Source organism: Hydractinia symbiolongicarpus, chromosome 11 (genome assembly GCF_029227915.1).
Source record: "Hydractinia symbiolongicarpus strain clone_291-10 chromosome 11, HSymV2.1, whole genome shotgun sequence".
In the NCBI taxonomy this organism is placed as follows: Eukaryota; Metazoa; Cnidaria; class Hydrozoa; order Anthoathecata; family Hydractiniidae; genus Hydractinia; species Hydractinia symbiolongicarpus.
This window is the reverse complement of record NC_079885.1, coordinates 18,064,821-18,085,385: the sequence shown is the minus strand read 5'-3', so window position 1 is coordinate 18,085,385 and position 20,565 is coordinate 18,064,821. Positions and strand designations below refer to the sequence as shown.

Sequence of the window (20,565 nt, the reverse complement as noted above, 5' to 3'; positions counted from 1 at the left end):
AAGGAATGTTCGAGGTAAACGAAGCCTTCGTCAAGTCGAATTTAGCAAAAACGCGATAAATTCAGGAGCAAAACCTTAAAAGTGCAATTCTGGCGATGAAGAGGGCATGCTCCCTTTTTATAAAATAATTTTTTTAAGACAGGCAACATGTATATCGATATTACGTCAAGAGCTAATGAAAACCAATAAAGTTTAACTTAAGCTAGTCTTTGATTCATTTTCTCGAGGAAAAAAAATGAGTTAGAAAGAAATTAGCAGGGTTACAGAAAAAACTTAACCTGAGTTTTTTAAAAGATAAGTGTTATCAAGAGAATGGTTTGACATTATGAAAGTTCGAGTTCAACTGGATAAAAATAATTTTCGGTATAGTTTAAGTCCTGTAACCTCAATAAACATTGAAATGATGATTTGAAACTTGATAAGATCAAGGAGGTTTAAGCTCCATGATAAAATATATTCTTAGACAATTAGTCTGAGAAATTTGAAGCATCGCAAATTTCTGAATTTAGCCGGTAGATTTGCTTAAAATTTTAAAAGCAATCCTCATTCCCAAGTAGGTCAGATAGATTTAAAATAAAACGTGTGGTTATGTTTGACGCAAAATGCTTTAACCTGTCCGCAGAAAGCGACTTTTTAAAGCCCTGTGCCGCAATTCCCGGTGCTAAAAAGTCCTAGACGTGTGTTATCAGAGCAAGCTTAGTCTATCACTTTTTGCAACTTGCCGATCAAAGAAATTAAAATTTCGAAAAATTCGGAAAATTCCTTCCCTTTCTCGCCCCTCAGAGAAATCTCGTGAAAAATACCTTATGGCCCCAACCGTAAAATAAATCCCGAGAAAATAACCAACCTCAAAAGAGAAATGAAGGCACTTAATTTTGATGTGACGTTTTAGTATGATACACCATGATGTAAGCAAAAAATGTGTTAAAAAACGTGCAAATCGATCGATTCTTTGATGCCCGATGAAAAATCGAAAATAAATGCAGTTCACGAAATTAAATCCTCGCCACAAATTTAAAATAGTTGTTTCGCAAAATTAACGCTATTTCTCTCCGACAAGGTGATAAAAACAGCAGCAAGGCGAAAAAAAAAACATTCTTCTAATGTTGGTATACATATGGTAAATATATATATATATATATATACGAAGTAGAAAAGAAACAAGTATTCGATTAATTTTATACGTTATTTTTTCGTCAGACCTGATGAAGAAATAATCGAAACATTGTAATAAATACTTAGTTTTTCTGACTTCATATACTTATATTTATTTATATTTATATATATATATCTTTTAGCTCATACAAACAATGAAAGAATTACAATAACAATTAATAATATTATATTGATTGGCTTTTTTTTATTCTACAACCGAAAGTCCAGGTCAATGTACATAACATTAAAGAATGCGACAAAAATTTTTTTTTTTACGTCGTTCACTGACAGCAAAATACATGGTGATGTGACCCGTTAGAGTATCCTTATGTACGACTTTTGAATCATTGTGATCTCGGTAAATAAGAAGCACGTCGCTGTAAGTTGCTTAGCAAAAAAACTTGAACTTACTGCGAAAATGCGAAAGTACCGTCGTAAACATAAATAGAAGAAACTTGAGAAATAGTAATAATTTCTTTACATGTCGTTTCTTTAGAACTATATGAATATATATGTATGTATACACTGGATGCAGTTGGAGAATTAGACACGAAAGTGGCTGCAAAATGGCACCAGGTGAGTGAAAAACAAAATGGCGACTGTAAGCTAGCATTCCATGTATTATGTATAATAATAAAATCAAGACATTGGAAAGCTACCTAGCCTAACATACCAATCAGTCTTTTACTGTCTACAACGAGTACAAAATTTCGTGAATATGACCAAGCCAACAGCACCGCTTTTGGAGGAAAACTTCGGCAGATCTCGATTTAGATTTCGTCTATACTCGATTTAGATTTCGTCCATACGGACCTTCATTGTGCTTCACCTCGTCTGCACACGCTCATAAAACAAAAGATACGGGACCGAACCTTGTTGATGTTTTAACACCTGGTTGACACTTGTAGTCTTTAATAAGTTGTCATCAAAATGCACCCACCCAAATGGGTTCCCATGATGCACAGCGGCAGTATAGTGTCCACCGGCTGCATATTTTCCATGATGGTAGATCACTAAAACAATGAAAAAAATCAGATGAAATAGCTGAAATGTGTCCACAACGTTCAACACCTAACAAGAGTCAAAATTTCTGACATTCATAGAAGTTTCTTGTACATGGAGACATTCGCAAAGTGGATTTCTTCAAAGTAAATGCAACACATTACTTAAACATGTAATAGATGCAAATACGTACCAGCATAAAGTTTGTAACTTCTCATCCCAGCACCTAGTTTCGATTTCTGCGATGGTGACAAAACCTCTAAACACAAAAATATAGGGAAGGTTAATTCTCACACTTAAGATCATTTTACCTGAGAAAACAAGAAATAAATTTCGGCCGTATAAGTCATACCATTTCTCTCTCGTTTCAGCCTACAGGGTGTGTTGGAGGTGAATATAAGGGCTAAAAATTTCATACCTTTTGGTATTTCTAAATCGACCGGAATGTCCAACGCTTTGTAAATCTTTTGACAACCGCCTTTCAAATCGTAAACAAAGTACTTTAGATGGAATATCATGATAAGTGGCAGTTCTTCCAATGAACTGCGGCGCGAGGCTTCAACCTGCCAACGAAAAAATAGGGAAATTGCAAGAAAAATCATTACTGCATATTCTAAAAAATGTCTTCACATATCCACGGGACATTCATTACAGCAAGAGTTTTATAACTAATTTAACAAGCATTTCCAACAAGTCGGGTAAACATAACAGAAGAACTAACATGTCGGGTACTACCTTCAACGCATCGTGTTTATTTTCTTTTTAACCAGTGTGTCAAAAATTAGTACATTAGTACACAAAAATATATCTTTATTTGCAACAATATATTATCATTCGAGCTTTTCCAAATTCTTTAAAATGACATTAAACGAAAGTGGGCACAACCAAGATTTTTTTTTTACATTTTTTAAAAAGTTATAGACGCGATTTAAAATCTGTCATTTGCAAAAAAATGTTACTGGCGAAATGCGAGAATAGGTCACACAAAAAACACGCTAGGACATCTCCATCAAATGCTAGATGCTATGAAATTTCAACAAAATTTTAATCAAATCCCGTAATATTCCAATGGAATTCTAGATGCTAATAAATCTCACTAAAATTTTAGGAAAAAAAAAGGGGAACAACGAAATTTGGTTGATACGGTAACTGTTTATAATCAACGTGGTGGATGTTAGTGATAAAATTATACTTTCATATACAGGTCTAGAACACCCTAAATATGCTGGCATTGTACTCTGGGAAAATTTATTTCCAATCTCAGCAAATGCACAAACAATACAGGGTACTGTACAAATTTATACCTCTGTGTTAGTCTTTGAACAATTGAATCCTTGCAAGTTTTCTTTCGTGAAATAACATTGTATGGCATCAACCAATGTCCAGATTTGCTCAGACTAGAAAAATAACTTTTACTACCAGCCTGAAATCATATGGCAATTTTTTTATAGTTTTATCAAGATATTTTCTTTTTGATATTAATATTTTATATTTGACAGTGCATATTATAAGAATCATAATAAAGGCAAACAAAGATCCAATATTAAATTGTTTCTCAAGTTAAAGTGAAGCTGATGTTTGCCAATTTGATGGTGATTGCAGAACAGTACAAACTGTCTACCTGAATGTCAAGTTGAAGTGTGAAAAAAGGTTGTAGTGTTGCTGATTCTTTCATCCCTGTTTGATGTACAGAAGATCTGATCACTCCACCAAACATGTGTTTAATTAGCGATTCCTCAATCACCGCCTACACAAGTACAAAATTAAAAAAAAGAAACATATTAGAACAATAATAACTGAGATGAAGACCAAATTTAACTCCACATATCGTCTATTAAAGCACATCACAGAAAAAAGATTCTCTCATCTCGACAATTTCTCTTGTTTAAAGGCCACTCCATAAAATAAAGAACAGTCACCTTTGTGCAAATCTTCACCAGTGCACAACTAACTTTTCAAAGCATACAATAAATCTTACTTTTCTCATTGTAGAAGATTTATTTTTTGGCCCAACATGTTCCCAAGACTCGTCGTCTTCTTTGTCTTCCACATGGTCTGCCAAAGAAGAATCGCCATTTACCAGAACACCATCATTTGGATGTATTATCTTATGGAGAGCAATAAGTTCATCGTGCATGCCATTTAGAAGAAAAGATAGGAACTCTTCTGCATCCTGTTGACGACCCTAGATGGTGCAGTAAAGTTTTTCGGGTTTACAGACAGATAATAAGCAAAAAACAGAACATTTAAACGAAACCTTTGCACAGCTAAATATGCATTTAATCATATTAAAGCATAAATACTGTTAACAAAAATGTGACCTATTCATAGGTATTGGGTACATACCTTCTCTGATAAAGAGGTTTTCATGACAGGCAGAACATCATACACACAGGTTGGCTCAAAAGCTGCACCAGCCCGCAGATCATCAGTTTGCTTTTTCAATGATATTTTTGGATTGATCGGTTCAAATTCGTTAAAAAATGCAATCCTAAAACATCATTAAATTTAGTCATTAAAACATGCTGCATAAAATACTCTATGCTTTTTTGGTTGCATGATTTCCAGAGGTCAGTTACTGAATTATCTAATTGAAACTTGGTTCTGCGGGTTATAATTGGTAGTTTACCTGACCTAGAAGAATTACACATTAAAACAAAAGGATTATAAAATGACGAATGACTCTGCCTAAAAGCAGTACCAGAGGTACATGTAAAAAGTTAAAGAGCGTTGATTTTAGCTTTAAAATTTTTAAAGACAAGCAAAACTAAAATTTATGTCAACAAAATAAACCATACATGCTATCTGTTAAAGGTGTTGATGTACATTTTGCTTTCTTGTTCAAAAACTGTTTTAAAGACTTGTAAAAATGTGATATTGGTGCAATCCCCAACAGTGCTTGCAAGGTTGTGTTAATATAACACCAATTACTACGGTTAATTAACCCACGCAGCTGCAAATGATGTCGATTATAGTTTGGTGATAACGTTTTGATTAAACCTGAAAAAATACATATGATTCAACATTAACAAAACGTTCTATCCTTTATACACATGGCTTCAGTTTAATATCTAATGACGCATCTAAATCGCTCAATAAACAGAGCAGTTACTCTTTAATCTATTAATAATTTAAACTTTTTAAGGATCTCTTAGAAACAGAAGCCTAACATGCAAACATTTGTATGCAGTTACATACCGTTGGGTACGCATAAATAAAGTACTTTAACCCTTTCGGTTCGCGGGGCCTAATACTTTGACTCACCAACATGAACCGGAGGCAGCTGAAATAAACCAAAACATTGTCAACCCTGAATGTGACGTTGATATAAATGAACAGGAAGCAATTTGAAACGACCTGACAGAGCCCCCTACGGACACTAACATTGAGACAGTTCAACAAGCCTTGCATTGTTTCTGTTACAAAATAAAACTCATTTATGTGGAACAATAAGAACCAATCAAGAAAATTTTCAAAGCAAATTGTGAATGCCAATCTTGAAAAAGGAACGCCAGTGTTTTATATTACGTTGAATCACACAGTAATGTTGGCTTGTAAACACCGCTCTCATAAAGATAAAGGTGGCAATCAACCAAAGGTCGTTCATATGCTGTCCACATATCACCAAAACAGAACACAGATGAACAGTGATGCCATAAAAACTCAAAGCAGTTTGGAATTACAAACTCTACATTGTGAAAAAATTCGAAATGCAATTATTTTTTTTTTAAGCATTTATAAGACTTTTGCAAAATATTCAACGAATGCAGTTGCTGATCAACACGATCCACTCCTTTCCATGCTTAATGCCTCTGCCTTGGCAACCTCTTCGCAACACATTTCATCAATTTGTGCACAGTGTTATATCTTCACTTATAACAGAAGAGCCTGCTAAACCTGAGTTGCTTGATCCTGTCAATGAAAATGTGCTAAGAGTCAATGAAAACATTTCCAGACTCAATGGTCGACATTTCATGATTTCACTGCAAAACCGTCAACAAAAAAATGCTGGGTTTTTTAAGCTTAAAAGAAAAAACTGCAAATGGCCATGCAATCAAGAGATCCTTTATTTGTAAAACTTGCCCAAGTAAACCAGGACTTCATCCTGATACATGTTTTGAACTATTTCATACAAAAAAAACTTTATAGAATAAATGAATGCAACTGTAGCTTTGAGTTTGTTAATTTTACAGACATTTATTTGAGTTCGAGTTTCAATTTTTTGATCTGATTTTGTCTGATTGTAAGTATGATTTTGATATTTTTTGCTAGTTTTATATTTTCAAATTTCAAAAGGAAATATTTAGAGATATTTTCTTTGTTATAAAGCACTCAAGTTATACTTTACTTTCTTGAAACTATTGAAAAGTTTAAAATTATGTTGTTTTTATCACTTGCGGTGTTCACTTATTCAAACTGTGGTCTTCAATGTGAATCACCACTATTGGTGAGAATTTTCTTTTTTTTTTTAATTTTCTAAACAAGTATTACCTTTGAGTGAATAAAGAGAGAAATCTTTGTGAATCTTTGTTTGTCCATATTAGACCCTATTTGATGTTTAGTCTTTTTTATGCTTAAAATACAGTTTTTGAAAATCTTGTGCAGGGTTCATTTCGTCATTTTCTGTCTAGTCCTGTCATTTTTAAAGGAACATATTTCAATAATATTTTATTAAGAAAAGAAACCATTCTAATTAATTCCTGCAGGAACAGGACACTTCAAAGTTGATTTTTTACTTTCTCTCTCATTTTGATTTTGCTCAGTAAAATAGTCATGCATAACTTGTAATAATCAAGCAAGAGAGGAAAAAAAATAATTTAGATATTCTGAATTTTTCGCAATTTTATTTGACAATTTTTAAAAAAATGCTTTGTAATTACACAGGGTGTGACCTAGTGTTAATTGAAATTTGGAGCCTGTAGTGAGGTAATTGAAATTAATGCAGCCATTTTTAAACAAGAAGCAAGTAACTGACAGAACTAATATAATTAACAGAACAAGCATGTAGAGTAATGCAACTTGTTAACCAAAAAGTACCTAACAGCAAACAAATAAAATATAATTTTTTGAGGAAACAAGATATCAAAAATTAAAAATTGAAATTTGTAAAAATAAAAAAGTTCTGAAAACAGGAGAATAATGTCTAGCATTCATTGATACATATAATAAATAAAATGTTAAATTAATGCTTAATAAAGGTAGTGTCTGCTACAAAACAAGAACTTTTGTATTAACTGATATTAATACACAAATTAAGAGATCACATACTTTTTTATCAATAATATCTGGAAATTTATATAAACAAAACTCTTTTTAGTTCGCCGTGTCAAAGAACAGCTAGCTTCTTTCTGAAAAACGTTTGTTGAAAAATGCCTGGTATAAATTTTATTAAGTGCAATTATGCGTTGGGGCTGTCCTGCACTATATATGTAATTTTTCAAAGTTATTTTTTTTAATTGTGACCTTCTTACAACAGGGAAACTGTTTGACAGTTTTTACAAAAATATTCGTTTTATATAACTAAAATTTGTCCTGACGTTTTCTGTTCTTACTTTTCCAACCTTTTTCTGTCTGATATGTTCTTATTTTGTTCTCTTAAGGTTACTGTGAAGGAAAAAACTCACTTGATGAGTAGTCTCAGAAAAACCCTTTTGATCGTGTTTAATCGTGTTTAATCATGATCGTGATCGTGTTTCGTGAGATGGTAATTTTCCAAAAAGAAAATATAATTAAATAAACACACACCAAATTTTTTTTCATCATACATTTTAAAATGGCTTCTTTTTACAAACGCGTGGTCGCAGACTTCTCATTTGCGCACCATTATATTTAGCATAAATTAAATTCAAAAAGGTTCCCGGTTTTTTTTCTAATAACGTCGTTATGAAATTATTTGTAATTATATATAATCATTAAAAAAATGCATATTTTTTTTCTTTCTGTCGTCATAATTCGCTAATCAGTAATTTATACAAAAAAATCCGGGAACCTTTTGTGCATAATTTATTCAGCTTTTCATTACCGAAAATTTTAATGAGCCAATAGGAAGCTTTCGGAAAAAGAGACCACAAACGTAAAGGCATGTATGCGGAAATTTACTAATGAGATATTTGTTTTAAAAGATTTTCGTAGGTGTTATAAAAATGTGTGAACTGAGTATGCAGAAAGATGATAGAAGTGCGAACTTTTTCTTTATGCTGAATATGCGTGTACGCGTTCAGAATTATTAATAGACAGAAGTCAGGTTTACAAGAGACAACTTGTATGCATATTCCTTAATTCCATTTTTTTTTAATTCGATAGTGAAAGTAAACTATCTAAAAAATATTATTATGCATATTTTTATACGGGAGTTCCATATTATGCATAATGTTTACAAAAAATATGCTCAACTCATTTTGCACATATTTTTTCAAAGGTGTGAAGGATATAACACCCCTAAAAAGGCTTTTTCCATAAAAAAGGGGTGTTCCAAATATTTTCATAGAATACAAAATATGTCATTGGAAAGAGAATTTTTTTTTTGTATCTCATGAAATTTTTGCAAAAAACCTAAAAAAAAAAAATGTTTCCTTTACAGTAACCTTGAAGGGAACCTTTTTTTGCTAACGATCAGTAACTCGATCTGCAACTTGGTTTGCAATCAAATTTTGTGGGAAAGCTTGTATAAGCCCTATACGTTTACTCACAAAATTTGATTGCAAACCAACATGCAGATCCTAAGTTACGAGTTCACCAGCAAAAAAATAAGAGGCCTGGGACGAGCAAACAAGTGTCATTTAGGCAAAAAAAATTATGGTAATCAATTAACCTTTATAATATTAATGCATTGATAAAGTGTGAATGCACACCCCTTAACAGGTCTAAAATTACTGATGAAAGAAAATGTATAAATTTGCTATTACTGAAATATGACATCATAATCCATGCAGCATAATTAAATCTGAAATTCTTTAAATGTGAATATCTTGAGAACAAGAGCTTTGTAAAAAATTTAAAAAGACTTGTTAGCTAACTTTTTAAGCTCTATAATATATTTTCAACATCATTTTATACCTTGGGTTCCCTTTAATAACAAGGACACAGTTGAATAAATCAGCCAACACGGCTGCAATTCATCCCTATTTTGTTTTTTGCTTTAAATCTCAGAAATGATAAAATCTAATTTCTGGTGCAACTCTATAACGTGTTCATAAATAATCGCACCCACATGATTATTATTTTGTAGTTACTGTAAATTCTGCAATCAAAAACTCAGGCGTTTATTTAATTTTTAAGATTCTTATAGGGGGGCGTTTATTGAGATGGGTAAAACATGTCCCTCAAAAGCTAGTGGCAAAAATGAAATTGCAACTAAGCATATGCTGAAACATTCTTTGCATATGATTATGTCATCACATTTTTTCGAGAAAAATATTAATAATTCTTATGCAAGAATTTTTTATCCATTTAATAATTTCCATATAATATCTTTTTTATAAGCACATGTAAACAAAAATAATATTAGAGTTATACTCAAGAATAATATTGGTAAAAAAACAAAGCTTTAATGAATGATGTTTAATGCTTACATCACTCAGTAAAGAAGAAAATATATGTTTTAAATACCTCTGCAGGTGAACATTTCAGTTTACTAAGAGCGATGTGTACTTGGTGCAAGAGCGTGTCAAATCATATGCATCTCATGAAATTCTTTGTATTTCTAATATACTTCGATGACTTGGAGGAACCTCTTCAACATTTAGATATAATAAACTTTGCAGGCAATAAGGTCATAAATGTTGCAGGTAAAACAAAACAACAAAAATCAAGATGAACCAAGATTTGAAGAACGTTCAATCATACTTTACTATATATAACCCCTCTAAGTTTCAATTGTTTTTTTAATTTTTTTATTGTAACTATTTTCTGCTTCAACAGGTATTTATTTACTGTATTTATATGTAAACTGTAGCTAACGTCTTCTTACTTTGCTAGTGACAAGCTAATTGTAAATTAAGTCATCATAGAAATAAATATTAATCGACTATACAACATACAAGATACATACTTTGACTTCATGTTGTTACTATATTTTACGGCACAGTAGACTTCCGTTAATTCGAATGCCGCTTAATTCGAACTTTCCGTTATTTCGAACAAATTGCCAAGTCCCTTGAGTTTGGTTTAATAAAGTCTTATATAATATATCTTTTGTGTATCGATAAATAAAATCTTCTGGGGAAATAAAAAAAAATCGTTTTTGTTTTTATTTTTATTTTTATTGCATCAATGGTGGCAATCTTTCTTTCAATTTATCGATTAAATTGATATTTCCAATAAAATGAAGTTTAGGAATTTGGAGACTTGCCCATCTCGAAGCAAACAACGTTAAAAGATTTTTATAAAAAGTTGTAGTAAAGTTGTAATTGAGTTATATTAGCATAAAACCTTTAAATGTTTATTAAAATTCTTGTTTTTTCTGAACTTCCGATAATCCGAACATTTGTTAATTCGAACAAATAATTTAATCCCTAGCATGTTCAAATTAACGGACGTGTACTGTACTTTCAAATGAACTTTTAAGTTTGTAATTTGTGACTTTATTTTTCCAATGTGTTAATAGCCTTTTGAGTACAGGATTCAAAAATGCTTCTAGCAGTAATAAATTATTTATTTGAAAGTGTCTAGCTCGTAGCAAGGGCTAATTTTTAAATATACAGAGTTACAAATTCATTTTTTTCTTTATAAGTCTCCGTGTTTTTTCAGGCTTGATATTGAAACTTGTCGTTGACGTAGGCAGACATTAGATAAAGCTCGTTTTTGTGTGCATAGTGTTTACAAAATGGAGAACGAAAGTAGCCACACAATGAAGGAAGCTCTAAAAGTTTCATTAACAACAATGCTTTGGTACATGAATTTTTAATTTTTAACCTGATTTGTTAATAATAGTATGTAACTTTCAGTTTTTAACAGACAATACCTTTAAACTTACATCAGTATAACGAGGAAAAAATTCTGCATCAGCACAAAACTAAAGCTAGTGATGATACTGTGTGCTGACACAACATTAACAGATCAGATGAGGATTAGGGGGTAAGGGTTTGCTTAATTTTAGTGGTTTGTTATAAATGGTAGAAAACTTGAAAAAAGAAAAAAACACACCAGCAAGTCGATGAGCCCGCTCATCATTCTCCATTGCAATCAAAGATAAATCGTTATGCAGAGTTGGTGTCATAAAAGTGGCCTTGGATCTCTGCGCATCCATTTGCTCAGACATTATTACACATGATTCATTGCCTTTTCCTGTTTGATTTTTTCCAGATGTATCTGATCCTTTAAATAATGATGCCCATGATGAAGGCTTTGGATGTTTTTCAGCAACAAAAGCAGTTTCTTCAATTTTTAAATCAGCAACAGATGCTTGAGGGTGATTATTTACAGTTCCGTTCAGACTGCAACTTCCAATCTCAGTTACACCACTATCATCCTTGTGTGGTTGTTTGGTTTCATATTTTGGCGCATTGTTTTCAGTTACGGAAGTTTTTACTTCATCATCTATTGGTTCCAATGCAAAGCTATGCTTACACCCTGAAATTAATATTTAAATACTACAGAAGGATTTTCTTCTTTTTCGAAGAAAGAAAGATACAATAGCAACAGTTCAAAACAGGAAAAGATTGGGAATTATATATCCAATTTTAAAATTTAAAACTTCTTTTGGCACCATATTTTGAAAGACATTAACTACATGTTGATGACCTAAGTGAAGTAAATCTACTATGCTAGTAATAGAAAGCTACTGTTTACTCACCCAACACAATAGTTAATTTAATTAAACGCCTTTTGCGTCTAAGGCGCCAAGAGCCAAAAAAGTTCCCTAATAAAGATTCAACTTATAGTTTGCCGTTTTTTGAGCATGCCAAACGAGAATCTGTTGCAATAATAAAGAAGGTGAGCAAAAATTTTGTAGACAGATGTCAATGAATATCAGAGATATTTTTTGGTAAAAAAGGAATAGCTTGTTAAAAAAACAAAGTGAGTCTATTTACAAGCTTAACTTTCTGAATAACTTTCTGGGTTTTCATAATATAAACATTATAATTGAACTGTGGCCAGATCTTTTTTTCTGCAACGAAAATACAAACTGAGGCTGAATAGCATTCCAAAGGCTATTTATTTGCACTTTCGCATAACTTACAATAAAATTAATGTCATTTGTATGTTTTTTGTTGATAAATATATTTCGTTTACTAACCACACTTTTCATTGCCAAAGCACCATTTTTTAAATTTATGCCTTGACTATCTGCTTCTTTGTGGTTGCATGTGCTTCAATTAAAAAACTGCCTTTTATTATATTTTTGATATCATGCGTTCAGCCATTGATCACGAAATAGTAGGGTAAAATTTTGCTGCCTGGCTGAATTGAAGGCAAAAAATAAAACAAAATAAGACTGAAAAGTGAGTAAAATATAATAACTAAGGTAAAGAAAAAAACAGTCTTTATGAAAAAGTATTTGCCATAGTGAAATGTATTACCTTCTTCGACCCATGTCTTCGTTGCATTGTAAGTGTCACAAAGAAACTAGATAACAAAAGAATCAATTACAAAAAGAAATAATAATTAAACTGTAATTCATTTTTCATTTATTTATAAATATATGATATAAAATTATTTTATATGATATAAAAATTAACCAAACAAAGGTTAAAATAGAACTTTTAGTGAAATTATTTTGATAGCCAATACCTTATGCATTGTTTTGCAGAAAGATTTGAGGTATGTGAGATATACAATGTAAGGATGGTTTTATAAAATTATATAATTAAATGTTTTATTTATTTTTATTCATCAAAGCCTCCTTTATCCAGGTTTCCAGGCACCATGTGAACTTTTCTAAACATCTTAAAAACCCAAGAACATGCTAGGATCACTACAATGCAAAAAATATTTTAACTTAACTATCAATTATAAATACCAACCTCAACACCAACATTTTGAACACCATTGTTTATAAAAAACTGTTCACATTCAGCTGACTCAAAATCCCCAAAGAACACCACCTGAAAAGTAATATGTACATTAAATGTTGCGTCTCTCATATCAATACCAAAACTTTGTCGGTCTGTCAAACTGGCAAAGTTAAATATATTTTTTACAATTTTCTTTAAAAGTTTCCATAAAATATCCCCTATATAAATGTTCTGTATTTTTATGAAAGTTTTGCTTATGTTTTTTTACGTTTTCTGCATGTGCTCAAGATAAAAAATATATCTTATATACTTATACTCTCTGTCTGTCTGTAACAGGCAAAGTAGATGTTTTTATGTCTCATATATATAACATCTTTGACCTTTTTTAATTCGATATACATCAGTGGGACTTGCACTGCAATAATTCTTTTTCTTTATTCTCGCTTAGTGATAGTGGCCTGACATAGCTTATATTTCAGGTGAAAGACCTTTAGGCAAAGCATTACACTCCAGGGTACTTACTGAATTTTCATAACGTTTTTCATAAGATTTTGTACCCAATATATTTCATGCAATAATTCTTAGCAAGCACAGTTTTTTAAGAAACAAAAATAATATTGGTAGTACAATTAGGAGAGATAATTTGCATAATCTTGGCTATTTTGTGGTTATTTCTGATTGATAATGGCACAATCATTTCTGTACATGCAAACTCATCATCCCCCACGCATTTAATTTTTTGAACTCTTGCAGGTCACCTATGCTTACTGTTGATATTAATATGTTGTCTCCATCATATAGACTGTAAACAATAGTGAATGTTCTTGGTGGGGCCTCAAGTAGTTGTGCAGTTGTGTTGATATCCAGTTGTGTTGTTGTGTTACGGATCAAGTTGTGTTGTTGTGTTCCTGCTGGTTGTGTTTGTGATACCGCAGAGTAATCAAGTGAGACAATCAAAGTAAGTCATTATTGTTACTTAACACTTACAACAAATGACTTTATCTTCATAAATTGGAAAATAAGCAATTGGTCAATTATGTACTTTATGAATGTCCATTATTACGCTTTTCTACAAAACTAGCACTAGCAAATATAAACTTAAGGAATAAAAAAGCTTTGAACATAGTTTAGGGGCCACTCGCAAATCAAAAAGGAGGTTTCACTGTTCTACATCGTCTTTGTTGTAAGGACAACTTCATTGGCAACCCTAAAGAAGAACCCTACCTTCCTGCGAGTACTACTGGCATATCGTTAGGTGAGTCTATGACTGGCTTTTCATTAAGCTTTCTACAACCATTTGTTCGATCTTTGATCAGTGCGATAATCGCCGGTACAGGCAATTCTTTAAATTCTAGGGTGATGGATCTTAATAAAATTCATCAATTACAGGTAGGTTGTCATTTCTGAGCTTGTTCCACAAGGTGGCCTATGTGGCATTTCATATCATTGTTTGCAGTCTTCATCTCATACCACAGGGGTCCAGAAACTTTCGTATGACAACAGGCAGCCATCTCAGTCCTGATGCGAGTTACGGACATAAACATAATCTTCACTTTGAAACTTCTTACAAAATTTCAATCATCATCGAGGTTTCCAGTGTGAAGAGTTATTCTGTATGTAAAGAAGAGTCGATTCAACTTCACATTGAAATCCTCAGCAGAAGACTTCTATATGTGTGGAATGAAGGTCTGAATAGCTCACTCAGCTAACCCACTTGATGCTGGATGATACTGTGCTGCCAAAATCTGTCTGATTTCATTTATTTGAAGAAATTCCTTAAACTCTTTCTTGATAAATGCAGGGTCATTATCCGACACGCAAGTTTCAGGTAATGTGTGAATAGTGAACACATGACACAAAGTTCCAATGGTTTCTGTTGACCTAATGGAAAACACTTGAACACTTTCATTCAGCATAAACCTGGATAAGATTCATGCAAATCAGTTAGTATTGCTTGTTGAAGCGTTTTCGGTACGATCGCTTGTGTTCTCCATTATTTACCTTTAAGCTAATATATAAGTAGCTTCATTGACAAAGAAATCCCTACACAACCAGAAACTATCATCATCCTTGATGACTGGAACTATGGGTGTTGCCCACTCAGAAAATTCTACCAGTTTTACAATACAGACGCAATTAGGTTCTGCGCCAGACAACTCCCTGCAACATCCAACGAGGCTCTTAACAAGGGTCTCTTTGCTTGCGGTAAAAAACTATCCCACTATGGTCTTCGTGGTATTCCACTTTTCTTAATTTGGTCTTTTCTAACAAACAGAAAACAATTTGTAATGCATTAATATAACTCTTCCTGTTCTAAGAAAACTACAAATGATGGTGTTCCACAAGAGGCTGTAGAGTACTGAATGTAATCTACCCCGTACATGCTAATATCACATCTTTGTTTGGAGGACGACAGTTGTTTATCTAAATCCCTTAAGGGTTTCTCGAGTTTATATTTGCGTGTTAAAAAACAATGTGCTTGCGAAGAAATATCGGACCAATTATATTTCTTGTAAAGCGAGATACATTGTGTGAATGTATTGATAAGCTATTCCCTTAAGTATTAGCGTAAAGTAATTAAATAATAAAATCTTTCGCGAAGTTTTATAATACATTTCGCAAGAATGTATTGTTGATTTAATTACTTAAAAAGATCCCAGGGCGTTTAATTTAAAAAACATATGAGAAGCATTGTTCGCAACTATTAAATGCCGCTTTTCGTTTATAAACTTTTAAAATGCCATCTAAAAGAGCATTTCTATTGCCGTTTTTCGTTTTTAAACTTTTAAAATGCGATCTAAAAAAACATTTCTATTGCTGCTTTTCAATTTTAAACTTTTAAAATGCGATCTAAAAAAACATTTCTATCGTCGCTTTTCGATTTTAAACTCATACAAGAAGCCCTGGGGGCTCTAAGAATTTCCGCTCGCTACCAAAATATTTGATGAAAACCTGCTAATTCGTTGTGTTATTGTGCCAAACATTCGAGGAGGTTTGGTGCATGAACCTCTGAAGATAAAGCACACAAGTGACATTATATCTTAAAACAAACGCAAACAAAACGAAACGTGTCATAATAAACTCACATTTAAAAAAAAAAGCTAACAAAAAATACAGCCTATCATTCATGGTTGAAAGTCTTGCGATTGAAACGTTTATGGTCTTAAACGGCATTAAGTTGACAAAAAATCAAAATTTCGATGTCACCATTATGTTCAGCATACTTTTTTTGTTAACTTTGCCAATTTTTGTTTAAAATGAAGTAGTTTTAATTTTTGGACCAATTTTGTCCTAAAATGACATTTAAGGTGGCAAAAATCAAAATTATTATGTCACCATTATGTTCAGCATACTTTTTTTGTTAACTGTGCCAAATTTTGTCGAAAACAAATACTAATTTTGTCCTGAAACGTCATTTAGATGAGTTCCCAGTAGTTACATCTGTGACGGAGGAACGTGTAATCCCAGGGTCGATTTTTTCTCAAAAAATGCTCCAAAAGAAAAAAACGACGGTTTTAAAGAATTTCCTACGCCTTCGGGCGCGGAAATACAAAAATGTGATCTAAAAAAACATTTTTATCACCGCTTTTCGTTTATAAACTTTTAAAATACGATCTAAAAAACGCTTAATTAAAAATTTCAAAAGAGTTTGTCTAGGAGATATGTTTTGTATATATACCTGTAAATTGTATATAGTTTGTTATATTTATATCTCAGTGTTCCCTGTCCTGCAAACATGGCATTTGTGTATTTGTTTTGCAGTGAGTCAGCCATGTTTGTTTTGCTGTTCTGTCCTGTACTTTCCCCTGACCACCTGGGCTCTAGTCAAGCCTCTCCTTTAGCTGTAGGATGGAGAGTCCAGGTATGGTCAGTGGGTGTGCTAGCTTGTATCAGTAGGCAAGAGACATGTAACAAGTGAGGATCTTTATAATATATTCAACAACATATAAAGTGTTCTTGTCTGTCCAACGCCTTACAACATTTGCGCAAAATAGCTTGCTAAAATTGATCTTGCAACATATTGTGATTAAACAATCGATCGGGTCATTGTTTATCAGAGAGGCAATTATTTTCTTAAAAAAACAAAAGATATCGCAATGTTATTGTCTGTGTAACTACAGACTGTACTGTACTTGGTCCACTTTTATTTTAAGTGTACATCAATGATCTGTGTATTGCTATCGATTTTTCTCTAATTCACCTTTTTGCTGATGATCAGAAAATCACCTAAACAACTCGACTAGCATATAAATATAGATATCAAACTCCTTTTTCACTGACTTTGCAAATAAAATTCCTCTGAATAAAATAAAAACAGAATATGCCTCTTCATTTCAACTTTAAATTAAATAAAAAACTATTCTAGTGATCAAGTAAAATAACTCGGACCCATTCTAGACTCTGATCTAAGTTGGAAATCTCAAATAAATTATACTATTGCTAGTCTAACAGGCCATTCCTTGAGACGAGTGCGATCACACGCGCACTCGCCCGCACACTTGTAAAAAAATTTACGAGTGCTAATTATCTCACTCGTGAATTTTTTCTTTTTTTAAATATTATAGAGCAATGAAAAAGGCTATTACGCTGATTACATAACATTCATTTCTTCGTGATTGATTTGTTTAAAAAGTATAGAGAACATTAAAGTCCCCTTAAAGGCCCCTTTCCTTCAAGCTGACACTCTCATGCTTGGCTGGTGCATTACACTGAGACTCAAACAAAAGACGGAAGACCATTTGGAACCATGCCACAAGTCAGTCCGACCTTCATCGTCACAGAGAATACTGCAAGAAGAGTGCGCACCCATGCAAGTTAAATATAACCAGAACATGGGAGAGTTTAGGTGTCCTGTACCTTAATACAGCTTTTGGACGAATGTTTTTGTGATATAATACCAAAGAAAAAACATGTTGAATAAAGTTTAAAAAATCTTTTTAAAAGAGGAAAGAGAAATCAAAAATGTCTAGAAATATATTTAAGGCCAAAAACATATAGCAAATCTGCCAACACATCATCGCGTTCAACGTTTTTTCAACCTTGCACTTGTGGTTAATACGTTTTACAAAATTCATTTCTATACAGCTTAAATAACATATAACGTTGTGGTAAACAAAAAATAGTTAAGTGTGAATCACACTTGCAAATATTCACATCGCACTTGTAAATTTTGTTTACGAGTGCAATTTTTCAAGAAATGGCCTGGTCTAAAGAAAGCTCTTGGAGCTCTTGCCGAAATATGTCAATTTGTCTCCAAAAATATACTGCTGCTGATTTACTATGCCATATTTTATTCACATATTTTTTACTGCTCACAAGTTTGAAGTCAAAAAAGTTATCGTACACATCATATTGAAATTCTTCAAAATCATGCTATTAGACATATTTATTTCGAAACTGCCTTCACACCAATCAGTTTACTCTATTCCAATCTCAAATTTCCTGACATAATCTCTATGCAAAATATTATTTTTCTGCATAACTTAGCTCTTAATAACCTGCCTGGCACTATAAAAATTAATTTTCTCATTATCAACAAGGGCTTTTAAAATTACCTTTTGTTTCTTCAACATCATTTGGTAAAAAGTTCATCACATTTCACTCTCTAAAATCATGGAATTAATTGCAAAAACCTCTTCCTTTCAGCAGTGCAGCACTTTTCCGATCCGGTGAGTCTCCCCCGATCGGGGTAATCACCCTATTGGGCGAGTCAACGCGGACGCTAACTTTTTGATACCCCGATCGAGAGTGGCGCTTTGGAACTTGTAATCACTCAATCGAGTGACTCTCCCCAATCAATGTTACGACATATTTCACAAAAGTTTTGGCCTATCTTTCTACATTATAAATGGGTTCGCCTGCTCAGAGTTTATTCTATATATGTGAAACCATTACACCAATAACATGTTTCTTATGTCTTTAGCTAGCTAGCGATATAGGGTATCAATCATTATTTCTTTCACAAATATATTTTTACATTAGTTTTTTGCTTTGGCTAGCCTAATTAATCTTATTTGTCACCTAAGCCGTTTGTCACCTAGCTGTTTTGGTGTATCCTGTAAGTATGCAGTAGCTGTCATCTGTACACGTAATAAAAGACACAAATATAGTTATTATTCACAAGCTACCCACTATTGCTTGCTTCAGGACATTAATAAAATCTCTCCAGCATGTTAGCCAGAAACAAATAGTATTTTAAACATAATTGTGCCAGAACGGCATGGTGATTTTTTTTTAATTGGTGAATCGGCGCCAAATACGCATGTGACTTCATATAAACAAAATTGGCACGCACTTTTGTCCAGCGGCTTGCGACTCACCCGATCGGGGAAAAGTGTTGTACTGTTCAGACTTCTTAGTAGACGTACTTTTGAGATCAAACAAATTCCATAAAAACATTTCTTAGCCAGCTACTAAATTTAATTATATTTCATATTTGTATCTGCCTCCTTATTTCTCTCGACTCGCTTTGTGTTTGGATATTGACCTACTTCTCTTGGCGAATTCCTTATGACTAAATTTATCTACTTAAACCCCTGCTTGTGCATTGTATTTGTCCCAGTCCTGTCCTTGTACCTTGTCCTATTGTGATGTTCTGTTCCTTTATGTGGTCACCATTTTTATATAAGCTATTTGCTTTATGGTGATTATAAAATATTACTGCAGAACAATATTTCTTATTAAATCATTAATGAAACTTATTTACTATTAATATCTTTGTTAAATTTTTGGAAAGAAAAGTTAAATCGGGAAGTTTGATATTATAATACAGAATTCACACTACATTTATATCAATGGGTGCTTCGTGCTTTATCAGTTACACCAATAAGTATTGTCTTTACCTCAACATTTTCCATGGGATCAAAAGTGACCAATTGATTTTGTTCTGGATAATAATTCATTTCTACAGCCCACCAGAATTGGCAGGTCAACAAGAACGCCACATTTTAGAGTAATTCACAGTTATCTTTCTAAAAGTAATTCCATTCTCTAACACAAAATACTCTTAAAAATAAAATACGGTTGTGATAGTTTCTTTCTTCAAAACGTTGGATCAGGACGCCATTTTACTTCGCAATGGAGGATAGTGGTTGACTCTATGTAAGGAAGTCCTTAAAGTACTGATGCAAAAACAACAAAAAACTTTAAACGAAGAAAAAAGCGAAAATCAATTTTTTAAAGGGAAAATATTTTACTCTTACTCATCAGTGCAAAAAAAACTGCAAGATTAAGAAAACAAATTAATCTTAGCTCATTGATTCTTATAATTTACCCCCCGTGTGAAAGTTAAATGCAGGGCCACGGAAACGTTCACGGGTGAGCATGTGAATATGATTTCACCACTACGTGACGGCTGAATAACTACCACACCACACAAGTCTTTTTTTGTTTGACCGAATTATAATAATTTGTAACAAAAATTTTATTCAAAAAAATTTTCCGATTTAGGCAA

The 20,565-nt window shown here is 32.6% G+C and overlaps 2 protein-coding genes across 2 annotated transcripts in view; both read right to left on the bottom strand.

Annotated features, from left to right (window-relative positions):
* Positions 1-20,565, bottom strand: part of LOC130614383 (aspartate beta-hydroxylase domain-containing protein 2-like) — a 41,573-nt gene that overhangs the window by 12,052 nt on the left and 8,956 nt on the right. The window lies entirely within an intron of this gene.
* Positions 1,756-20,211, bottom strand: LOC130614379 (ubiquitin carboxyl-terminal hydrolase 10-like). The gene is made up of 12 exons (XM_057435808.1): positions 19,955-20,211; positions 13,122-13,202; positions 12,678-12,723; positions 11,302-11,727; positions 4,956-5,157; positions 4,504-4,648; positions 4,136-4,342; positions 3,779-3,904; positions 3,462-3,554; positions 2,576-2,720; positions 2,351-2,416; positions 1,756-2,168 (listed from the first exon to the last, which is right to left on the bottom strand). Exons 1-12 carry the CDS (start codon positions 20,012-20,014, stop codon positions 1,981-1,983), a joined length of 1,785 nt encoding a protein of 594 aa, XP_057291791.1. The 5' UTR covers positions 20,015-20,211; the 3' UTR covers positions 1,756-1,980.